At 42.6% G+C, this 24,693-nt stretch overlaps 1 protein-coding gene across 3 annotated transcripts in view; it reads left to right on the forward strand.

Moving 5' to 3' along the window:
- The window catches only part of P4HA2 (prolyl 4-hydroxylase subunit alpha 2), a 44,284-nt gene that overhangs the window by 7,590 nt on the left and 12,001 nt on the right, over positions 1-24,693 (forward strand). For all 3 annotated transcript variants that reach the window (XM_028717994.2, XM_028717993.2, XM_028717995.2), the window contains 7 exons: positions 8,788-8,887; positions 10,784-10,880; positions 11,390-11,541; positions 15,140-15,277; positions 18,063-18,302; positions 21,780-21,979; positions 23,059-23,235. In XM_028717994.2, the coding sequence (XP_028573827.2) occupies positions 8,806-8,887; positions 10,784-10,880; positions 11,390-11,541; positions 15,140-15,277; positions 18,063-18,302; positions 21,780-21,979; positions 23,059-23,235 (1,086 nt within the window). In that variant the 5' untranslated portion in view covers positions 8,788-8,805. The remainder of the gene's footprint in view (positions 1-8,787; positions 8,888-10,783; positions 10,881-11,389; positions 11,542-15,139; positions 15,278-18,062; positions 18,303-21,779; positions 21,980-23,058; positions 23,236-24,693) is intronic.

Genomic DNA, 24,693 nt, shown 5'->3' on the forward strand with positions numbered 1-24,693 from the left:
AATAAGGACCCTACTGATTTCTGTACTAAGAAACAGCATTTGAAGCACCACGTCTTCATATGCTGTTAGGGAGAAGGAGGAAAGCCACACCCCAAGGATTTGATTATTGTTTAGCATTTAGATGCTCTAATAATTTGCAGATGCACACTAAGCACTTGGCAAGTGAGGTGGTGATGCAGGCATGTGGAGTGGATGCATGCAAAGCTTTGAGGGGTGTAATAATGCTGAACTCCAAAGCAAGGAGCCAGCTGGAAGGCAGATATCTTTCAGGAAAACTGGAGGGGCTTAGAATGGGGGCTCTTGTATTTGATGGGTGAGCGCAGTCCTCTGGAAATGCTAGTGCGCTCCTTAAGGGCTTTTAATCAAAGCACTATGTTGGACCAGAAAAGGCTAAGAGTAATACTGACCCCTGGGTTTCATATTGCTGGACACTCAGACAAATCTACATTGTTCTGAAGACACGGAGTAGATTGGGAATAACTCCAGATTCTGGAAGCTCTGTCTTGTGATTTCTGTGCAATTGGAAGGCTGCAAATGAGAAATACGATTTTAAACATTTAGAAGTACGTTCTGGAGACAGTAATTACAGGGTGAAGAACTGATGGATACTTTCCAGGGCAGATACCACAATGTAAAAGGAATAACAAAACAGTTTCTCCTTGTGCAATGCTGACTATTTCTTCTGAAAGTGCCCTGGAACTGCATCACAATTAGAGATGTCGAGCCTCAGTATTAATGGCAAAATTAACTCTTCTCTGAGCAGGAGACATTACACCAGTAAGAAAGGGCCTGCGATTTAAACAAAAAAAGCAGCAAGTTATTCAGGCTCATGGAACTAATTTCACAGTTCTTTAAATTCTGGCTGATATAGACAAGAGTTGTTTTTATTTAGCTGTTTCCCCCCCTTCAGCTTACAGAATATAATATTCTCACGCAATGATCATTTTGTCCAATGTCACACCCTCATAATTTGCGATGGGTTTGGCATTTAAATGTTGTTCCCTTGGCCTCCTTGCTTCGATATTTTTTGTTTTCAGTCCTGTGCACACTTACATGAGAGTAAGTCTAATTGAACACAGTGGGACTTACTTCCGTGTAAGCATACATAGGCTCAGGCGCCAAGACACTTAACTCTGTCTTAACAGAAAGGAGGCACATGTTTGGCATTTAATTGGCTTTGGCTTGTTAAAAAAAGCAAAACCCCTTTGTTTATCCCTCCCCCCACCAACAATTTAATGAAGAGTGCTGTGGGTTTCTCCTCACTGCTTCCATACGTGAAATCAAACAGGCCCAGAGGAAGGCCTGTCCTGAATCCAACCTCAAATTGTTGTTTATGTAAGAGACATGTCTTCATGGATTCAGCACAGGGTCATACCCCTGAAGCAAATACTAAGTGTCATGTAGGACAAGCACTCATCTAAATTAAGATTGGTTAAACTGTGTCGTACAGCTCAAATTTAGATACACTGAGAAGCAATGCTGTATATAGATCCCCTGCTTCCCAGTATAAGTATCAGCTTTATTAAAGCAGAGGATCATTCTCACCTGCAAGTGCTTGGTTCTCTAAAACAGAAGAAAGTGAACCTCAAGGGCTCAAATTATGGAGGGGAAAAAATTAAAAATCCACTTTGTCCCACCCCCAAAATTTTTACCCATTTATGTCTCTGTCTAGATTTCTGAAATGAAGTAGCTAAAGGGGCAGATTCCCTTGGATGTGAGGGCGATCTGGCTGCGGCATCTGTCACCCCATTGATTGCCAGGGTTGATTTGGTTGATCTGGCTGGCTGGGCGGGTGTTCCCTCCCTCGCTCATCCCTCCCGAAGCTGCGCGCTCGGTGGAAGAGGACGACCGTCCCATATAGAAGGAGTGTACCGTTCTTCGGTCAAGGGTATACGATAGCTGTCCTCCCCTGCTAGAACCTCCAAACAAGATCAGATATGTAGGGATTCCTAACCACAAGGTTGTTCACGTAGACCTAGGACAGAAGGTGAAAATGGACGATTCAGATAACTAAGGATCAGATTTTGCAGGCTTATGTTGGCATCCGTCTCTCTTGGGAGACAATGGAGAGGTGTGCCTTTGTGGGTGAGCTCAAGCTTTTGGAAGGTTGCAGCACTTGCTGTGGTCATACAGACTGATGTGGGAGAGGCATGCAGCTGGGGCAGATGAAGGCATCTTGGTTTTGCAGCTACAGGTGCATTTCAGCAACAACTACAATAGCTAAAGAAAGTGACTGATCACAGCAGCATCAGGGAGGTATACCTTATGGTACATAGTAATGATGTTGTCACAGTCACTAACAGCACTATGTAGAAATTGGGGTAGGTTTTCAAACCTTTTGGACATGGGTTTCACAGTCCAAGTTTAACAATAGACAGAGTGTTTATTTGAGGAACATTGGAAAAACAGATTTGAAGTAAGCCCTCCCTCAACTGACAGAATTCCCATCCTCCCTCAACTGCCATCCCATGCTTCTGTCAAAAACCCCTCCTATTTCACACGCCCAGCATTTCATACACCAAATGATGTCTTCTCCCATCTCCTTGAAACACAAGCCCCAAACATGGTTCTGTATTATGTCCTTTCCTCACCCAAAACCTGTTGATCTTCCCAGTCTGCAGTGGATTGTATTAAGGTCCCAGCCTGCTCTCCCACCTGTAGCCTCTCTTGAAGCAGACAAAGTACAAATTGGATTAAATGTAAAATGTATTTAAAAAACCTCCCAGAGAGTGGCCATGTTTATATGTCACAGTGAGCCATAAGCCATGATAGGCTTCTCGTAAATGAGCAAGTCTGTTCTTGGCTTGCTGATGTGGTTTGTTTAAGGATAACCACAGTTTGATGACACAATAAACCATGGTTTGTGGATTGTTCTGCTTACGGGAGGAGCAAAGCAGGAGTGATTGGGCAGCATTGCTTAGTACACTGTTGGTTCACGGCAAGCCATAGTTAATGGCCTAGTGTGGCATGCAAACACAACCAATGTTTTGTGCCCAGAACAATTTATAGACTTTTTTAAAAAAAAGTCAAACTTTTATTCTGAGCTGGATATTGATATACTGAATTTTGCTTAAGTCAGCAGGGGGTGTTTAGTTCCGGTTTGGGGAGAAAATACAAAGTTAGGTCCAGTTGTTGCTTCAGATTTGGCTTGACTCCTCTTGTTTAATAAGGTGTTGCTACCATAGACTAGATCATACTTGTAGGCTGTAGTCTTTTGCACACTTACTTGGGAATAAACTCTTAACTCAGTGGGACAACTTCAGTGTATAAATGCATAAGATTGCACTGCTAATCCACTTTTGGAGATACTAAGAGCTCTAGAGCAACAGGTGACATTGAATAAATAAATTCAGAACAGCCATATGGAATACATAAGACTCTTCATGGTGTTCATCTCTTTCCACAGCTGTGATATGTGGAACTGTTCAGCTTCCTTAAAATCCTGCATTTCTGAAGCGTGTCATCTGTACTGGTATATTTTCTAGCTAATCATGTGTGACACGTAAGTTCTGGCCAATATATACTTAGAGAGAGAGTGCAAAAATGTAAGAGACCACTTCTTTTCCTGCGGCAGGAAGAAAGACGGTTGTGATTTTGACTGTTGCTTTAGGCCAGCTTGAGTTTTATTTAGAAATGTAATTTATCAGCCTCTATGTTTTTTTAAGCCAAGCAAAGTAATACAACTAGCTTGAGAAAGAGGAAATATATTTGCAACAGTTTGGATTTGTTGACTTTTATGGTTCTCAAATGTTTGCGGAACCCTTGCAGTAAAATCTTTTTAAATGATTTTTTAAAGGGGGTGGAGAGAGGGGTTGATTATTTGGACAGGAAGCAAGGCAACACCAAACAGCATGAGCTTTTAAAAACAATAACTGAGTCCTTGAAAAAGGTTGCTGTGGACCTCCCAATCTCCTCTGATGGGAGAAGCTTTTCATACATTCATAGAATCATAGAATTGTAGAGTTGGAAGGGATCCTAAGGGTCATCTAGTCCAACCCCCTGCAATGCAGGAATCCTGGCCCAAGCTTTGCCTGGGTGGGCTCAAACCACCAACCTTCTGGTTTACAGCCAGATGCACTGACTGGTTAGGCTGTGGCTCTAATCCAGGCTTCCTCAAACTCAGCCCTCCAGATGTTTTGAGACTACAATTCCCATCATCCCTGACCACTGGTCCTGCTAGCTAGGAATCATGGGAGTTGTATGCCAAAAACATCTGGAGGGCTGAGTTTGAGGAAGCCTGCTAATTTCACTGCAGCGTTACCCTTGCCTCTAGGCTGCAGCTCAATAGAAGAGGCTAAGGGGGGAATGAGGGAGTCACATGACAAGAGCTTGAACAGCACTTTTCACCCAAGTATAGCAGGGCAGTATGGGCTGGGCAGTGTTTCTCACCTGAATTAACAGTGGGAGAAGGAAAGGAGGGGAAGGGGTTTCCAGGGAAATTGCTTGAGCAGTGCATTTATTCCTGATAGCTGCAGCTCAGTGGAAATCACGGAACCCTTTAGACTGTTTTATGGAACACAGTTTGAGAAACGCTGGCTTAAACTAATACTGTATGTGCTGCTGTGAAGAGCAAGATGACACAAAGGGACTTGATGGATTAACCCACAAGATTAACTGGAAAATGTTGTGATTATTATCCACTTTTGCATGCATTAGAATTGTGGCCACAGGGAGCACATGTGGAATATTAGGAGTAATTGAATGCAACAACTAAATTAAATGCTGCTGTTAACATAACAAGACTAAACGTATTTTAAATAGAATGTCATTGTCCCTGTCTATACATTCTGCATTTCATTTGCCTCTAAGCTTCCTGTTTACATTTCTTTCATATAACAATGTGGACTCTGATCCATTAAAGTTTTTGCCCAGTGTAGCCAATTGCAATCTCACTCGTTTCCCCTTCCAAATGTGGATTTCCCCAGTCTGGGAGTAATCCTATTAAGTGGTTACAAACCAGACACCTGGAGCAGCAGATGCAATGTAGCAGTATTTATTTTGCTGGTGGATCAGTAAACCACATCAGCTACTTCCTTTTCCACAGCCCTTAATTTCTCCTTACCTTCATTTTTATTATTATTTATTAAAATTGTTAGTCACTTTTTACAAAAGTAACCCAAAGCAGCTTACTGTAAACAAACATAATACATACATACATTAAAACAATCATAAAACAAACAGGAAAAAACTAAAATACAAACCTGTTTTTAAAAGGCAGGATTTAAACCAGCTCACCCACTCAAGGAGGCCTCAGATGAGTAAAAGCGGAAAGCCTGATGAAAAATAAACACTTTAGCCTGGGTGCCTAAACATACGTAATGATGGCGCCAGGGGAGCCCCCCTGATGAGAGTGTTTCACAATCAGAGAGGCTCCACTGAAAAAGGCCTCTTCTCGTGTTTCAAACCTTCAGACCTCTTGTGGAGAGGGCACATGAAGAAGGGCCTCAGGTGACAATTGCAGGATCCAGGTAAGTCCGTGTGGTATTGGAGTATAAGGTTTTATAGGTCAAAAACCAGTGCTTTGAATTGATCCCAGAAACTAATGGGTAGCCAATGTAATTGGGTTAGGATTTGTGTTATGTGCTCAGACTGTCTTGACCCAGTGAACAACCTGGCTGCTGAATTCTGCACCAGCTGAATTTTCTGAACCATCTTGCAGTAATCTAACCTAAAGGCAACAAAGATTAGGCTATCCCTGTGCAGGAAGAAAAGTTGGCACTCTGAGTAAGAATCATGGCTACATGGTGGGTAGTGCGAGTGGCAAGCCCAAGAGGCCCAGTGGTTTAGACCACAGCGCCACCTGTGTCCCTCACCGCGATGGAGTGAGCTCCCGTTCTCTGTCCCAAAACAGTTCGAAAGCATGCCAGTGCAAGTAGATAAATAGGTACTGCTGTGGTGGGAAGGTAAATGACATTTCCATGCGCTCTGGTTTCCATCACAGTGTTCTGTTGCGCCAGAAGCAGTTTAGTCATGCTGGCCACATGACCCAGAAACCTGTCTGTGGACAAACACCAGCTCCCTCGACCTGAAGTGACATGAGCGCCACAACCCCATAGTCGCCGTTGACTGGACTTAACCTTCCAGGGGTCCCTTATGGGCTGATTTTCTACCACTCTTCAAATATTATTAAGAGATATTTTTTTCTTGCACAGTGGTTAATTTCTGGCTTGGAAAAATATAAAAATACAAGGCAACCCTAAATCCATTGTAATTTAAGGCATTTGCCATTTTGGGACACATGTATCTCAAAGTCAAGTTGTTGTGTGTGTCTTGGTGTTCCTGTGCCAGATCATCAGTGCTTTCTGGAATGTGAAGAAATAAAAAAAGGCCAGACTTTTTGTTAGGTTTGTGTGCAATGCTCTGTGAAAGGCTAATTTCTTAACAATGCACAGTCTGAATGAGCAGGGTGATGATACATTTTGTGAATAAGAATATAGAGGTTTGCAAAACCATAACATGCTTAGACACCCAAGTGAGTCACTAATGCAGCAGACAGGCATTTTAGCAGCTGGAAAAATAATGTTACTGCAGGTGGGCTGGAGAGAATACCTATCTTCTTTTGATATCTTGGACTGTTTCTCCGGTATTAAGCTGCATACCTTTTCTTTTGTGCTGCCAGGAGCCCTGAAGAATGCCCATACATTCCTCCTGAAGTAAGACTCCCTTGCATGTTTGAGGAAGCAAATTCTTTTTGCTGTCTCAGCCAGCCATGCTTTCAAATTATAATGAAGCACTTGGAATTTTTCAGCATGTAAAATGATCTTCAAATCAACCTGTCAGAACATGGTATTTTCCTTTCTGTCTTCTGGCCAACCCAAGCGAAACGTATCATACAAAGGCAAAATAGTGACTTTTAATTTTCTCCTCCCCCCCCCCCTCCATCTGCTAATCCAAAATATTTATTTCTCTGCCTGACTGAACAAGTTGTGTGTGTGTTTTTGTCATTCACACACTTATAAAATCCCTCATAAGCTTCCCTTCCACTTTGGACTCTAGGAAGATGTGGGACACATAAGCAGGAGTTGTACAGGCTCTCTGCACATGTATGCTCTTGCTCTTCTTCACCAAGCTATAGCCATGCTGGGATGATAAAGAGTTGTTTGCTTTTGTTTGAAGTTAAACAGCTGCACAATATGGAAAGAATATAAAATTCCATTGCCAGGTGTCTTCCTTCTTCCCAGCGAAATCCATCTTTTGTGTTTACTTTCTGCTTATTGACGCTCATAACTCTTGTGTACCATGGCAAAGCTGCAAAAGATTCAGACCACTGGATGAAGTAAATAATGTTCTTGGACTTGGCAGGTACCCTGAACTCCGAAGCATGTGAGGCAGGAGGTGGGGAGGGGAATGAGAGCGGCGTTTGCTCGTTTTAGCTGGAAAATTCCTCCAGCGTCGCTTAGCCAAGATGTGTGTAATGTCTCCAGGAAACAAGAACAAGCACTTCAGATGGGCTGCCATGGCATAATATATCCAAATATATGTGCCTCCGGAATTCTTTTGGCTGGCTCCCCTGTTCTGTTATATCGCTTATTGTGTTATTGCTCTTGGCAGACCCCTTCATGGTACTTGTCACTCAGCTTTACAAAAGTCTCAGATTACCTGTGAATTGGTTTAGGAGCTGAAACTTCTTTCTTTTCTCTCTCTCCTAAGGGAGCTCTTGTTAAGTGGCACTGGGCAGATATTTCAGTGTGACATCATTTAGCGTTTTATGGACTAGCAAAGAGTCCATGATTATAATGGGCAGGAGGAGGCTGTAGGGAAAGGCCTGTGGATCAGCAAACAAGTGCCAGCATAGCTTAAGAGACAGCGCGCAGCTGGGGATATTTCTCTTGGTTCAAGAACTGGGACTGACAGCACTCTATGCTTGCCCAACAGCTGCTGGAATCCTGGTGGTGATGGGTACAAGGGGGTGGGGAAGTATGTATTCCTGTGCATTTCACAGGACCATTGCCATCCCACTCCCAAGCCAGGTACATCTCAGTAAGTTTCCTTTAGTAGGGGGAAGAAGTGGTTCATGGGATCTGGGCATAGCTGTCAACTTTCAGATTTGAAAATAAGGGATCAGCAGCCTTGAAAATAAGGGATCAGCAGCCTCACCTGTCCCGGGGAGTCTACGGGATATCTAACAATCTGGGATAGCAGCGGGAAGTAGCGGGAAACGGTGCTGGAATAAGGGAATTTCCCGCAAAAAAGGGAAGGTTGACAGCTATGGATCTGGGATCTACTCTGAGCAAAAGTTAGGCGACTACAACCCAAAGGGCTGGATTCAACTAACCTGGGTGCCAGTGCAAGGACTCCTGTTAGCTTAACAGAGCTTTCCTCTCTCGCCTGACTCCAAATCTGCTCTGGAGGGTTGGGAGATTTCCTAGAACACAGGGATGTAAGAGGGGGGAATCATTCTATCTAGAAAGCAAAAAATATTTGCACGGATTGAACGATCGTGACAGCGTGATGTTGAATTCCGCTCATCACTTTCTACTGATTCATCTTTGAAAATTTGTTAACTTCTTTGGCACAATGTTTTCATTATGTCAAATTTCTGCACACTAAATAGGGGCATTCGGTTTGAATGAGATTTGCTGTGAATGGCAGCCTCCCCATTTTAGGCCAAATTGGACAAATGCGCCTGAATTGCAGTGTAGGTTTCTTTTGGTATGGCTGAACATTTGAATTCAATAAAGTTGAAAAACGTGGCTGATTTTTTACTACAGATTGTGGAATTTGGGGCTTGTATTTTCCTTTTTTCTTCAGTTGTCATGAATTTATTTATTTTTAAATATCTTGCAGACATTTCATTGATTCAGAATGACGCCGTGGATGATACCATTACTGCTAACCTGCATTATTTGCACCAGCCTGACAAGAGCTGAATTTTTCACTTCTATAGGTATGAAAAAGCTCAGGCAAAATAGGAAAATGGTGAAGCATAGTTTATATCAATCAATGTGTGATCATAATCAATATTATTAATGCAATCATCTGGAATAGACTCCACTCTTTGGTTGTATTTTACTCTTTCCATTTCCAACATGAGAATTGCCACTCCTCTCTTTAGAATGGTTTAAAGGTAGGTTTTCTCATCCTGGATTCTTTGGAACCCATTAACCATCTTTTGCAGTTGGCGCACAACAGGAAACTATGTGGCTTTCTGGTTTGTTTCACTGCTTACATGATGGGGCTGCATGTGGGTGCATGGGGCTTATATGTATTCTGGCCATTGCTAGGTATTAGTAGTGTTCTGCTACGGGCTAACTTGAAAAAACATGTGACATTGTCTTTAAAAACACATCGCATTATTGTAAATCACCACTGCAGATTAGAACTGCAGCTATATTTTCCTCCTTGTAAAATCACCTCGTTTATCCCATTCTGAACAAATTGCTGCAGTTGTGGAGGGTGCTTATGAATGCTCCCCTGGCAATTTTGAGTGTCCCCCAGAATTTCTGTTTTTAATTGCTCCATTTTTTTTTTTTACAATGTCCCAAGAGAGTTGGGCTCTAATTGCATTAGAAGAATATCTGTGGAAATATGCTGACAATGTTATGCCATTCCAAATAACTGATGTGAAGTGTGTGCATCAGTTCATTTTCATCAGCTAATTAGCTGTTGTAAGCATAATAATTCTAGAAACTCACCTTTGACAGGAGGAGGGAGGGAGACAACCACTGCTTAAAACCTTTCTGGAGCTTTGCACCTGTTACGCCTTTGGCATTTTCAGATTTTATTACTGCATTTTTCAATAAAATAAAATACAGCGTGACTTCAGATTAATAGATAAATTTGCCAATTTTGCATGAACTGTGGCAGCTTTATGAAGGCTATGAAGGATCAAATTGCTGTTGTAAACAAAAACATCACATTAAACGTAATAGGCCATGCTGAGGATTGATTGCTAGATTAATTGGCATGTCTTGCTCTTGAGCTAGCATTAAGCTTGTAACTCAATACAGTTAGCCTGAAGCTCTGTGACTCTGTGTCACCATATCAAGTTTAAAAGGCCAACTTACTCTTGCATGTTCCTTTTCTTCAGGATACAGTGGCCTAAACCGAACAAACTGTTTAAAGTAACTCTGTGTTTGAGCAGACAAAGGTAGAATGGATAAGTGCTGCTGATAAAACAGCATGCCCTCGACTATCGAGAAAGCTAATATGCATGTTTCTGTGAATGATTACAATGGATGTTCTATGCCTTGGCCAAATAGTTTTCTGTTTCCCATTCCTCATGCATGAATTAATTTCATTTTCCTCTCTATGAAATATATGAAATATATATACATATATACTCTTAAAGCTGTTGTGAAATAAAATAACCACGGCATAAGGAATGCAACAAAAGCTCCCTTCCCTAGATTCTGAAGGCCAGATTCAGCTAAGTTGTTGTGCTAGTGAAAGCTGGTGCAATGGGACTTCTCCTCTCTCCTCCCTCCTCACCCTCCACAGATCTGCTCAGGTGGGTCAGGAGAACCCTTAGAACTGCCCATGGGAGAGGAGAAGGAGGCATCATTCCCTATGGCAAGCAGAAGCATTTGTGCTGGCAGAATAATTGCCTGACTGTGATGTCAAATTCCACCCTTAGAGTGTTAGAAATGGAGCTGCAGTAACATTGGCAGAATACATGTTCTGAACTAGAACAAATGCTTTAGTGACGTTATAAATTCCAGCCTGCTGTGATAGTCTCCCTGTGACTTGATCTGCAGTATTTATTTGCTCTCAACCTATCTTTCTGGATACAGATGGCTTCTTGGGTTTCTAATAATACTTTTCTTTCCTTTTTTCATTTAAGGCCAGATGACAGACCTCATTTATGCAGAGAAAGATCTGGTTCAGTCGTTAAAGGCATATATTCAAGAAGAAGAATCCAAGCTTGCTAAAATCAAGAGGTAAAGTGAGATTAGACAAAGTGATACTTTGCCATTTTAACATAGCACCTCTGCTCTTCCTTGTCACTGGAAATTGTTGCCCCTATGTTTGTCTTTGGGATCTGAGCCAGAAGAGCAAGTGAAGAAGCACAGAGGAGGTTGCAGCACTGAGGCTCAGGTGAAAGTGGCTCAAGGTTTGAGAAACACTGGCTCTAGCACTCCACCTAATCATATGCTGTGTCAGTGCAAAGGCTTAAAAACCAGGCTGTAAGAAAGCAATGACAAAAGTGTTTTAAAATAAATTTCCCTGTGGCGATTCACTTTGCAATTTGATTGTTTAACTAGCAAAGTGCAAGAGGCACGGCGATAGCTAAGCAATTCACACAGCTCAAGAAAGAAAAAGGATACAGGGACAGAGGAAGGCAATTGGGGCTTTTGTATCTCTATCACAACCCTCCCAGAGCATATCATATGCCTGGGCTAAAAATAAAATCAAAACTGCACTTGAGGCATATATTCGTGTTTTCCAGTTGGGCTGAGAAGATGGAATCCCTAACTGTTAAATCGACTTCGGATCCAGAAGGTTATCTTGCCCACCCAGTCAATGCATATAAACTGGTAAAGCGTCTCAACACAGAATGGCTGCAGCTGGAGAATCTGGTTCTTGAGGATGCAACCAAAGGTGAGGATCTCAAAGAAACCAAGCTTTTGAAATAATCAGTGTGGAAAGCAACATGCTTTTTCTTATTTAATGCCACAGTGTCTGTTCAAGAAGCCTCCTCTCCTCATCTGTGCTTGTTTTCAAAGAAGTGTCAACTGGCACCCATGTTTGTGTCAATGAGTTCAGTTCCTTGCCCCATTCACAAGAACATTGGGTTTGTTTTTAATTCCATTCAGCGTCAGAAATATTCACGAACCCGGAATCGCCATTAAACTCTTCCCAATCGGTCCTAAACTATAGTCACGAGTGTTCACTAATGTGTATGTAGGCTCCCTCTCTTCCTCACTCGTGGTCTTCAAGCAGGGCTGGTGGACAGCCTTCTGCTGGGGATGCTCTCGCTCTTGATATCGTCCATCGTCCAAGGGGATTGGAATAGATGGCTCACAGGCCACACCATTCCAGCTTGACTGCTTCTGCCATATTCAGAAAGAGGGAGTGGTGCTGAGTGGCCCAAAACCTTTCTCTCCTTTTTATTCATTTATTTGAAATATTTGTATACCACCCTTCCTTATAAATGCATATGCATACAGTTGCAAATAGATTCATTAAAACAACAAAAATAATAATGCAGCAAATCACAGTAGAAGACATCAATAAAAGCAAGGTTTTAGAAATAAGCACTTGGCACCGCAGCAACAATGTTTTATTCAAAACTAATGAAACAACTCCAGATGTTTCTACAGGAAAGAAGTCCCAAATGTTTCCCTCAGGGTATCATTAATCAGATGTTTGGTCAAAAATATGTTGCTTTTGCTGCCTCTCCAGCAAGTGATAGCTGTGTTGAACTGTCCTTAAAAATCATTTGCCACCTGGCAAACCACCCACAACTGGTGAGTGCATTCCATAACAAATAGGAATCATGTGCCCACCAAGTCTTCATTCTCCAAAAGATTCAAAAGCACATGACGTAAACGATGTCAGAAGCATTCAGGGAATAAGATCTGCACAATTCAGAAAGAGAGTTAGAGGGCGGAGGGCACAATCCGCAAGGCGAGTGGGTTTGTATACTAATCTAGAACGCCCGTTCCCACTAAATGAACTGATGTTCCTACCCTCTCGGTCATGTGTGTATGGTATTATGGATGTGATACTCACCCAGAGCAGGTTTAACCAAGAGAAGGTTTTCCCATCCCCATCTCCTTTCAAATCTGGTCTTGTAGAATATACGTTGTCATTGTAATGTAATGCTTGAATCTTGTATGGATCACTTTTCCTTTCATATAAAGGCTTCGATGCTTTTAGTCGCTGGCTTTGTTGGGTCGCAATGGCGCATGGCAATTAAATTCTCCTCTCCAGCTGTGAATTGCAGAAGTTCTTGAGTTTGCTGCGAACCGAAAGCTTGTGGAAGCTGTTTTCTAAAACGCAATGTTAAGGGAAGCTATCTGTAATACTATTTCATTGTTCTTCTAGAGCTGTCCCATATACTAAAACTTACCTATTTTGCAAGACAGCTTTTGGGACAAGAAAGATTTTGCTAACGCTTGACTATAAAGAAGGAAATGCTGTTTCTCAGAAATCAACCACATATGTTTTGTGCGTGCGTGCATGCACTCAGGCTAAAGGGGAAAGACTTTGAAGCGTGCGCTTTTCAGCCAGGAGGTATAGCACATGTTGCAGCAGTTTTCCAAATAAAATCGAACTTCTGCAGCCTTCTGAGAGCGGCAGAAGATGGCTATCTTTATTGATGAAGGATTTGTGCAAAACTGATAATGGATGATGGTTGCTTCACAGTTGGTGCTTCGTGTTTCCTTTGTTTCTAAGATATTGGCCATATGTGACTGAGTACTGGGAGTGCAGCCAGGCCTATCTCACATCCTGCTGCAGAATGGCTTGTGCTTGAAGCTCTTTGCCTTCTATAGCTGACAGTGAAATCTGGCTCTGTACATTGTTTGCTGGATCACAGCTATTGGAACAGGGTGGGTGGTTTGGAACTGTCTTTTACAGCTAAGGAAAAAGCCAGTCATAAGCTTCTTTTCCTCCTGTTATTTCTGGTACCGGAGCCGTTGAAAAGGCTGTGCAGTTTGAGCCCTCATAAACCCACATGGACATGCTTACCCCGCTATGTCTTCTCTCAAACTCTTTTCATTGTCAAATCTTCTCATAATTCAATTAGTCTACAGCAGACTTCTGCAACCTGGTACTCTCCAGATGTTTTGGTAAACTACAACTCGCATCATTCTTGGCTATTGGCCATGATGACTAGAAAGGCTGCTCTGGAACAATTCCTTTCAGGGAGCGCTTATTGTTGGGAAACCTTGTTGGTTTCTTTGTTTGGGTCACAATTTTTATCAGCTGTTTCCATTCCTGGAATTTTCTTGAAATGATGTCTACTAGCTTCTGGAGAACCATCGCTTCTGATAGTCCCATAAGAGAAGGTGTGCTGTATGTATAAAGCCATGTTAATGAATACATCGCCCCTGTATTAGGTTGGTGGCCCTTAGCTGAATGTTGAACTTTTGTACTTGTTTTTATTTGAGGTGTTATTAGATCTGCAAACAGGAGATATAATTTGAATATATATTTAAGATGGATTCAGATGACCTGCGTTTTTCCTTCCATGTGGGATCGGTTTGGCAGAGATACATCATGGGAGCTATGTGTGATGGATGGCAACCATGCTCTCAGCAAGTCACTGCTCCATTTTAGGTGCAAAAATGAAACCATAGTTTGGCCCTCAGAGTTGAGCCTTGGGCTCATGTGTTCTCTTCTCCCCACTTTTGTTTCTTCTTTCTTCATTCTCTTCATCATTTCCTGATTTGGACAAGCCATGATTTCTCATTGCGTATATCCAGATTGGTCAAACAATGGTTTGTACAAATCACAGTTGGCCTTCAAACCAGAATTGGAAACTATAGCATGGTATGGTTTGTCTAAACCAGGTGGTGAGGTTGGGATTTGGAACATGTGAGGAAAAGCTGGAGGCTCGAATGTGCAAATCTGAAGCTTATTTCCAGTAGCCAATCCATGGTTTTGTTGCTACATCCGAGCTGAACCACTGGGTACTGGGAAAGCATGATAGCCATTGAGTGCATCATGTATTGAACCCCATTACTCTGGATGGGATGAGCCTGTATCACTCCAGACTCCAGCCCCCTCATTCCTGACCATTGACCATGCTGGCAGGAGTAGATGGAAGTTGGAGTCTTAAGAACAACTGAATGGATGCAGGCTCTCAATTCCTGCTGAACGTGGAACACTTCATTAGAAAGCTCCAAACATTCCTTCCCTGTTGCCTAAACCCACTTTTAATTGCTTGCTTATTCAGATTTCCCCCCTTAATATCTCTTGCGTGTTTAGTTCATGAATTTTTATCTTCATGCCAAATAGCAAAAGCTACGGTATATATATATATATATATATATATATATATATATATATATATATAGTTTTACAGAGCCCGATGAGAACATTGATAGTTCATGTTTAAATTTCATCTGTTGGAATCCCACAAGGGATTGTTGTAGATAGAATAAATGTTTCCAATTGCCAACCGATCTGGTATCACTTATATGCATCTGAGACCCATAGTGCTAACCATTTCCGTCTTGTTCAAATAAAGGTTTTATTGCAAATCTCACAATTCATCGTCAGTTCTTCCCAAATGAAGAAGATGAGACAGGAGCTGCCAAGGCATTAATGCGTTTGCAGGACACCTACAAGCTTGACCCGGAAACAATATCAAAAGGAGCATTTCCAGGTGATTGTCAGAAGCTACTTGTTGACTTTATTAAACACACTGATTCTTGTGTTTTGGTTTTTCAATATATATGTTCAATAACAGTTGAGTAAGCGGTGAAGCAAAGTTTTCTTCTACGGTGAGTTTCCTCTCAAACACAATTGCTGGTGGTGGTACCGTGCCAGTTTTTCTGCATTTCCAGACCTGTGGTCAGCCATGAAAGTCTTGTAATCTTCACCAGATTTTGGAAAAGCCTACTAAGCCATATCTAGAGCATCAACATGAAACCACAGAAACATGCCTGGAGATTTATAATACTCTCGTCATAGTTGGTTGCAATTTGCTTATGTTTCCAACAAGAATACAGAATCTGAATTGTTAGCTGAATTATTTTTCGAAATGCAGGCACTGCATAAGTAGAGCTATTCTCCTTAAGACTGGTATGTTAGCTCAGTATTTCTGGACTAGAGGGCATTTTAAGGTCACCACGTAGGATTTTCAAGCAGAACAAGAACTTGGCAAACTGTATTAACACTCTGGAGATAATTGAGATTCTCATGCATTTGAACATTTTTTAAGCAAGAAAATTAACTCACACAGGCTTCGTGTTGAGTATAAACATGTTTGGCTTTAAATCGCATTAACTCATTCTGGTTTCTCACATGGATCAGTTTATTTGGAAAGTAGTGACTATGAATGTCCGCAGGCAAATGTATATAAATATAGTTTCACCATCAAAGAATTATGCCCACAATCTGTTAATTCTCCAGATCAGGGCACTGAAGCTTAGAGTAGGGGTATGTTGTTCCGTTTGTGGACAAATTCTAGATTCATAACAGTTCTGTGAGGTTCTCCAGGCTATTTGGATAATACTTTGCACTCAGTGCTTGAACATACAGCCTGCGTTTGCACATCACATTACGCCATAGTAATGTTTAACTGTTGTTTAAGTCTGAATGAGGAGTGTACTTGTGCACACTGCTCAGAAGTCCCTGCTTCACTCCTTCCTTGCTCCTGGCCGTGTTGGGAGCAACAAACCACAGGTAGCTTTACTTGTTGTGTCATCCAAATCCATGTGCGCAGAAGTGGCTGGCTTCCATAGTGTGCCATCTCCGTCCTGGTTAGAAACAGTGGCACTGCTGCTGGGAAAGCCAGCATTACAGCTCCACCTCGCCACGCAAGCCACTTGGGCACATCCATACTTGTTTACTTTGTTTGAGGGAAACAAACAAAGCGTGAGTGGTGAAGAACAAGCCTTGGCTATCCCTCATGGTTTGGAGCAGGCTTCCTCAAAGTTGGCCCTCCAGATGTTTTGAGACTACAATTCCCATCATCCCTGACCACTGGTCCTGCTAGCTAGGGATCATGGGAGTTGTAGGCCAAAAACATCTGGAGGGCCGAATTTGAGGAAGCCTGGTTTGGAGAGACACAAACCACAAATGACATGCCATGCCTAGGCTCTGAGCTGCGAAAAGGCAGCTCTCCCATTGAAGTTAAAAAGGACCCGGTTGGGTGGGTGGAAGCGCTGGGCTCAGAGAAGGCATGTTTCAGGACACTCCTTCTTTGCGTTCTTCTGCTCATCCTGCATCTTTTTTAAAAGCAGAAGGGCTTTCATTGTAGTTTAAAGGATCCTTTGTGAGGGAGGAATTTGGGCTCTGAATGTTCTTCATGTTCCCTCTTCTCCACTGGTGGCAACAAGCACTGCATTATTAAAACACACCACTGCTTTTCATTTTCAAGTTATTTAATGTATGTCAGCCAAGAGTTAGAGAAAGGGAAAGAATGACGTCCTCTTCAATGGAGTGCTTGGTTCCCCACTTTCAGCTGCACAGCAAAAAAGGAAATATGTTTCTTCAACCACCCCCACCCCAGTCCTTTCAACTGCAAGTAGCCTGCCTAATAGCTTAAAGGATCCTAAAAATGGAGGGGAGGGGCGGTTTAACTCAGAGGTTGTGTCCTGGATGGAATGTGTCCTCCTGGCTCCAGCCATCCCCCTTTAGGCCCCAGCTGGAAGGAAAGTGAGTGAGAGGCTGAAATCAAGTGAGTGTTCCAACTTCCAAGTCAGTTTTCTCTGGGTTTGCTTTTTCAATATTCTGCAGTGTGCCAAGGCAGCATGAGAGCAGTGAACATGCACAGACATTGTTGATTCTGTAGGTGTTGTGGGTAGGCAGGTGAAGTCATTTAAGAAATCCATTGTTTTCTTGGATTTTCATCATCATTTTATTAGTGTGCCGCTTTTCAGTAGTGCTCAACCATGCTCAAAACAGCTCACAACAAAGTCGGGAGTGTTTTGCATAATAAAATGTAGCAACATTTCAAGAACATAAGCATGATAAAATTGAAATACAAATGTTTATAGGCCAAACTCCTCCTGTTAATAAATATATAGGAAGATTAAATGATCCACTCATGGAATTGCAAACACAATGTTTCAAATAGCAGCAAACCAGTACAACATATCAAATGCAAGGCATTGGCCCCAGCTACAACCCCTAAGCTAGTCTGGGCTAGGCCAGGTGGAAATGAGCCAGAGAAGCTGAGACCAGGTTTTACAGGACTCAAAGCTGGATGGTCTCTAGGTGCCTTCAGCAGCAAGGGCAGCCTTTGGAGCTGAAGTCCTGCCTTCCCAGATCAGGTGGAACTGTACCTGACAGAGAAGCAGGGACATCGGCTCAGTGTGTCCATTTGAAAACATGGGGGTGATAAATGGAACAGAATAATTCCAGATGGCTTTAGCATTCAGGAAAATTGTAAATGTGGGTAGAAGTCACTAGGTTTTACTTAACATTTGCGTCTCTCAATTCAGGAACAAAGTACAGATCAGTCATGACAGTGGACGACTGCTTTAGCATGGGCAAAACAGCATATAATGATGCGGATTATTACCACACCGTGCTCTGGATGCAGCAGGCGTTGAAAAAGCACGATGATGGTGAAGAGGCAGCCATCACGAAGGCGGAGATCCTGGATTATCTCAGCTATGGCGTCTTCCAACTTGGCGACATACAAAGGGCTATGGAGCTCACGAGGCGGTTGGTGTCTCTTGGTAAGAAGGACAAATCATGCATTCTTCTAGCACGCTGGAAAGCTACCTGCACCTCAAGTGGAGAAGCCAAAGTAGGATAAAGCTCTGCTTTTTGTGATATGGTAAACATTTAGGACCAGGGCGGAGGAACTGCGTTCCAGCCTCAGGACTGCATTCCTTCCTGGAGAACCTTCCAGGGATCATGTGCCAGAGGTGGGCGTTGCCTAAATTGAAAGTGGGTGGTGCGGTGCTACATTCCAGCCTCACTACAGTCAGAGGTTTCTGTACATAGGAGACATCACATTTGAAGGGCACATTCTATACAGACAAAAGCAGTCAGAGAGGGCATGGAACCAGCTTCAATCCGGTAAAGGTTTCCATAAGTGGGAGGGAGTGGGAGACAACCAACCAACTTGCTTCATTGCATAGAGTCATCCTGCTTTCTGTGTTGAATATTTTCACTTCTTTCCTGATGCCTCACCGCTGTGTGCCAGGGAGGGGGAACCTGTGACTGGACTACCAGCTCACATCATCCCTGACCAAGGGTGATTCTGACTGGGACTGATGGGAGGTGGAATTCAACAACATCTGGCGGGCCAGGTGTTTCTCATCCCTGTTATACGCCTAGACAGTGGTACCTTGGTTTTCAAGTGTCCTGGAAGCCAAACGTTTTGGTTTTTGAATGCTGAAGTAATTGCTTCCGTTTTCGAACACGCCTCGGAAGTCAAATGGCTTCCACTGTGTGCTTTTCTCCATTGACTTTGCCGACTGCCCTTTGCACCTCAGTTGTTGAACGGTCTTCTAGGATGGATTACATTTGACAACGGAGGTACCACTGTACTTGGAATGAAATCCTGTTGAATTTAGCATGCTGTACTATAGGATTGCCTAAGTTGTTTGGGTATTTTCTGCCAAGTGAAAAGTCTTTTGCTCCCATAGAGTAGAATCTGTATCCTCGGGTACATAAACACTTAACTAACTATTCAACTTAGCTCACAATAGTTCAGCTTCTATTTCCTTATGCTTCACAAGGCCAGGTGTTTAAAGTTAGGTTACTGGACCTGAAATGGCTCCTTTCCCATAAGCTTCCTCTCCTATATGCTCTGTACCCCATCCCTTTCCTGGTATTTCATGCATTTTGCATGCCATTTGCTAGTTGCTGGCTGTTACAGCTTCACTCTAAATGTATGATTAAATGATCCTTGACTTACTTTTAAGTTTTAAAAGCCCTCCGTGGTGTCATGTTGTATCAAACGTTAATGTTTTACACTGAATATAAAATGGAAAAGCAATACCATTGCCTGCAGCAGGATTTCTGAATTGTCTAGAGAGCATAATTCATCAACATCACCACACATTTGGACAGATTTGATAAATTCCTCTCAGAAACATATGGTGGTGTTGGCAAACTAGCAGACATAGAAGGTTTCTGAGTCACTCCTTCGCCTCGTGACATCTGGCATCAGTCAGTCACTTGGATTAAAGTTCAGTTTATCTAACCTGGAACAATAATCCACTCTATTTCTCTCAGAAATCCCTTAAACTGGGGTAGCCAACATGGTGTCCTCAATATGTTGCTGGACCACAGTTCCCCCCACACCTGACCACTGGCCATACTGGCTGGAGCTGATGGGAATTGGAGTCCAGCAACTTCTGGAGGAACCACATCAGGTATTCCTTGACTTACGTCAACAATGAAAACTTGAACATTGTTCTGGATTTTTTTTTAGCAGGCAAAATTTTGATAGCCCTTGCGGGGCGGGGGGAGAGCAATGATAGGCGGGAAAGCAGGGAGACCAACAGTAGAGGGAGCCAGAGCCAATGACAGGCAGATCCAACCAACTCTGTACCCACCCTTTCCTCTGCTGAATTCTAACAGGGCAACACAGGCAGAGGAGGAGGAGGCTGACAGATTATGTCACCCCCTGGACTGGTTGTAAGAAGGCAGGCAGGTGGGGGCTGGCAGTGCTTCATTTGACATAATGGACCAGCCTTCACTTGTGATTCCTATAGGAATGATGACATGCTGGTGTTAAATTTGGCATTGAAGTAGGGGAGATAGTGTTGAAATGCTGATTTAGGCATATTCCTTTTAATCGTCTAGTCTGTTGTAGGGCTGGTGAGAAGCAATGTGTAACAGTTCAAGATGGAAATTTCAGTAACATCATTTAGCTTCAATTTCATGGCAGTCTCCTATGTTTCTACCCCAGCTCACAAAGAGTGTTTGGGGGCATGGCTAACCGCTTGGGGAGAGACTCTGAGTGAGGCAAAAGCTTTGCTGCCTTGTCTGGTTGCTTAGGCATCAGCAACTAATACTGGAAAAGATCACTGAACAACAGAAGGAATGCTCACACCCATGTTCTTGCTGCTTCTGTATGCACAGGAAATTTAAAGCAAGATATTTGCAATGTCCTCCAGTGCGGGCACCCTTACAAACCCATGTGCTTGCACTGAAGAATGGTACATGCATGCTTTGCTTTGTATCTCTGGTTCTGTAAGGGATGAAGATGTGTGTGGATTGAGGAGTTGATTTTGTTTTAAATGACAGCAAGGATTCTTTTTCTGGCTAATGGTGCAAAACAAACAGTGAGTGACATGGCTAAGCCAACCATCCATGAGTGGCAAAATACCGTTTTTGTTGTGGCAGCCTTTTTATTTTTAAGTACTGATTCTCCCATCCCACAAAGCTATTGCAACCTCTCCAAGAGAAAAAGTTAAACCCAGAAAGCAGATTTTGAGTGGGGGAGAATGAATGACGACTTGTCATTTCAGCCCCCTGCCCTAGTCTGTTCTGAAGTTTTTCTGCAAGTGGTCTCCAAAATATCCTGAACCTTAGAGTCAATCCTTGTATTGCTCTCCACCATATGTATACTAGAAAGAGAGGTTTACCTTGTTTTGGAGGCGGTGCAAAGAATTTCTCATTCCATTACTTGACAGGCATGTTCTGTTGGGTAGATCATCATGAAAATAGATGCTTCCTTTATTCTACAGCTTGTGCTCCTTTTAAAGGCAACGAGATGCTATATGTCAGGGGTAGCTAATGTTGTGTCTTCCAGGTTGCATTGAACTATAGCTCCCATCAGCCCTAGCCAGCATGGGCAATGGTGGTGGATAATGGAGTCCAATAACACCTAGAGGGCACCAGGTTTGCTCCCTCTGCCATATGTGGTACAGCAGCAATAGTATTCTTTATCAAACTGAAAGAGTCAGTTGAACTGCTTCTTCCCTTGGTGTGCTTTTTTACTTTTAACCAGAATCAAGATCTTAACTTTAATTGACTCCAGAGAGCTCGGTTTCTGTGGTTTTATTTTTCAAGTAGTGTTGGGAGGAGGGGAGAGTACACTTGACTGCACAAAATAATTGGTGTAATGTTGTAGGCTTGAAGTCCCCCTTTGATCAGATTCCTCAGATAGTATCACTTTATCTGTCTCCTCTCTCTCTCTCTCTCTCTCTCTCTCTCTCTCTCTCTCTCTCTCTTGCCTTTCTTTCCCAACCAAGATCCCAGTCACGAGAGGGCAGGCAGCAACATGCGGTACTTTGAGAGGCTGCTGGAGAAAGAAAAAGAAGCCAAGGCAATCAATGAGACCTCAGATACGATAGAGCCAACAACGCAGGGTGGGATATATGAAAGGCCCCAGGACTACCTGCCAGAGCGTGAAATCTATGAGGCTCTTTGCAGAGGAGAAGGTGTGAAAATGGTGAGAGAAAGACCATTCCAAAGGCAGATTTAACCTATCCTGCTGCAGTAAATCTTCTGGGAATGCACCCCCCAAACAAACTGACACTACCCTTTGGCTTCTGAAAAAGTCCACAGGGAATTTCAGGATTGCAGAATATTTTACTTTAAACATTAAGTCATTTTTAATGAAAACAAACAAAAGCAAAAGCAAAACAATCTTTCTGAGTCAAAATTCTGAACCCAGTATCAGACTGGAAATCACAAAGTTGCTATTTCTGAATAGGTGTCATCTGTATCCCCCAAACCAGTATGATCCTTTGAATCATATCCAACAATTTATTTATAATCATAATCTCAAACCCTTATAAAGCCAAATTTTCTGCTGCTGTTCGTATCAGTGGAGACTCCAGTTGTAAGATAAGACCTTTTTTTTTTCAGAAGCAAGAGTTTAACTAGTGAGAAATGATTAAGAAGAACTGTTGAAGTATCATGTTGCTATATTTGATTTTTGGGGACATAACTACCAAACATGGTATATAGAATAATAAGAGTTGGAGGGTCCCTTTGTGGGTCATCTCCTCAACATCCTGCTCAGTGCAGGATACTCAGAGGTACGGTATCCCACCACACTCCTTGGTCATTAGTTGAATTGTCAAGCTGTTCTTGAAGCTCCCCTTGAAACCTTTCTCACATGAGTACAGTGGTACCTCAGGTTAAGTACTTAATTCGTTCCGGAGGTCCGTACTTAACCTGAAACTGTTCTTAACCTGAAGCACCACTTTAGCTAATGGGGCCTCCTGCTGCTGCCGCACCGCCAGAGCATGATTTCTGTTCTCATCCTGAAGCAAAGTTCTTAACCCGAGGTACTATATCTGGGTTAGCGGAGTCTGTAACCTGAAGTGTATGTAACCTGAAACGTATGTAACCCGAGGTACCACTGTACTCTTGAAGATGGTTTCCCAATAATTTATAAATGCATAACTGCTCAATTAATATTAGAGACAACACTGAAGTCTATTTATATGTAGAGATTAATTAACCTTGACTGAACCTAAACTCAACATTCAAAATAGTACATTTATCTGAATTTGTTCATAGACACCTCGAAGACAGAAGAGGTTGTTCTGTAGGTACCACAATGGGAACCAAAATCCCCACCTCCTTATAGCACCTTTTAAAGAAGAAGATGAATGGGACAGCCCTCACATTGTCAGGTACTATGACGTGTTATCTGATGAAGAAATAGAGAAGATTAAGGAGCTGGCTAAACCAAAAGTAAGTGCTGCAAGTCTTTGTCAGTCTTTCACTGGGCTAATGTGATATTTTGATTGAAATAGTGAGCTTGGGTGACTTAGACATGTCAAGAACCCATTGTCCTAGTTCCAAGAGTGTGATTTACTGTGATGAAGCAAAGTTCGTCCCAGCTACGTGAGGAGTGGTTGTAACAAGTTACAGGATAATCACACCTTACACACATTTATCTTGAGCAATTTCAGCCATGTGTGTTTGGAGGTGAGCTGGCTGAAGTTGCACAAGCAAGACAGAGAGCTTAAAAGCTCTTTTTGCACTGAGTCTGTTTAGAGTTAGCAGGGACATAAGGAGGTTTTAAGCTCTCCACCTTTGTTGGGGGACAAGGCCCCCACCTGAACAAGGCACTGGTTCTGGGAGTACTAGGGATTCTTTTGCTCTCTTCCCTTCCTCCGCTATCTGCAGGGTGGCTCTAGGGTTTGGGTTATGCAATTTTCACGTACATGTGGTAACCATTTTGCATGAGGGTCCTGTTCCCGGCCCCCACACATGTCAGCGGGCCACGCATAAGTCCGCCCCACCCCATTCTGCCTTCATTTTGCCCTTTTCCAGGTCCAAAAGGATTCATGTGTTGGTGATTGTGCATCAATTGGGCATGCCTAAAATGGTTGCCACCTGTATATGCAGAATCCCCACCATGTAGGATGCAATCATACTGTAGTTGCAATAGGTCTATGTGCCAGTGAACCCATAGTCAAAGCAAACCACTTCATTGGAGCTCCATTGTGGAATAGGGAGCATCTTTCCTTGACCCATCAGCAGAATCATTTCTAAGTGTATTTTTTGTTCCAGGCACAAGTTCCTCCTTACTCTTTTCTTCTCCTTTTCTTTTTATAGCGGTCTATATTTCATTCTTTGCTCCAAACTATGTCTGAATGACACAGACAGCACAAGTTAAGGAGATTTTAGGCTATAGTTAGTAGGCCTGGGTACTAATATTTTATTCCTTTAGTCGTTAAAACACACAGTACGAGATTTGTGGCAGCGCTAGGCCAGTGATGTTGACTTGAATGTTTTATTCATTATAATTTGTGCTGCCTGGCACAAAACTGAAATGAGAAATATTTCTATTGGACCACTTGATAATGACCTTTTCCAGTCTCTGACCCCTTTTCTTCCTTTCCCAACCATTTTTTTAATAACTGTTGCAGCCACATTGTTTTTTATGTTGTTTATTGAGCTCCCTTGCATATAGTTTTAAAGCCATGCTAATTAGAAGTGAAAACTGAATTCATAGAACATATGAAGCTGCCTTGTATTGGCCTGGCTTGGGCATAACACTGAAGACAGCCTCATGGCCTAACCCTTCTTCAAGGCATACCCTCACGGCCTACCCCTGTCCCAAGGAAGATGCCACTTTCATTTTCAGTGCTATGTCCAAACCCTAAACAACTTAATATTAATTCTGGTTTAAGGCCAACCCTA

Source organism: Podarcis muralis, chromosome 2 (genome assembly GCF_964188315.1).
Source record: "Podarcis muralis chromosome 2, rPodMur119.hap1.1, whole genome shotgun sequence".
In the NCBI taxonomy this organism is placed as follows: domain Eukaryota; kingdom Metazoa; phylum Chordata; class Lepidosauria; order Squamata; family Lacertidae; genus Podarcis; species Podarcis muralis.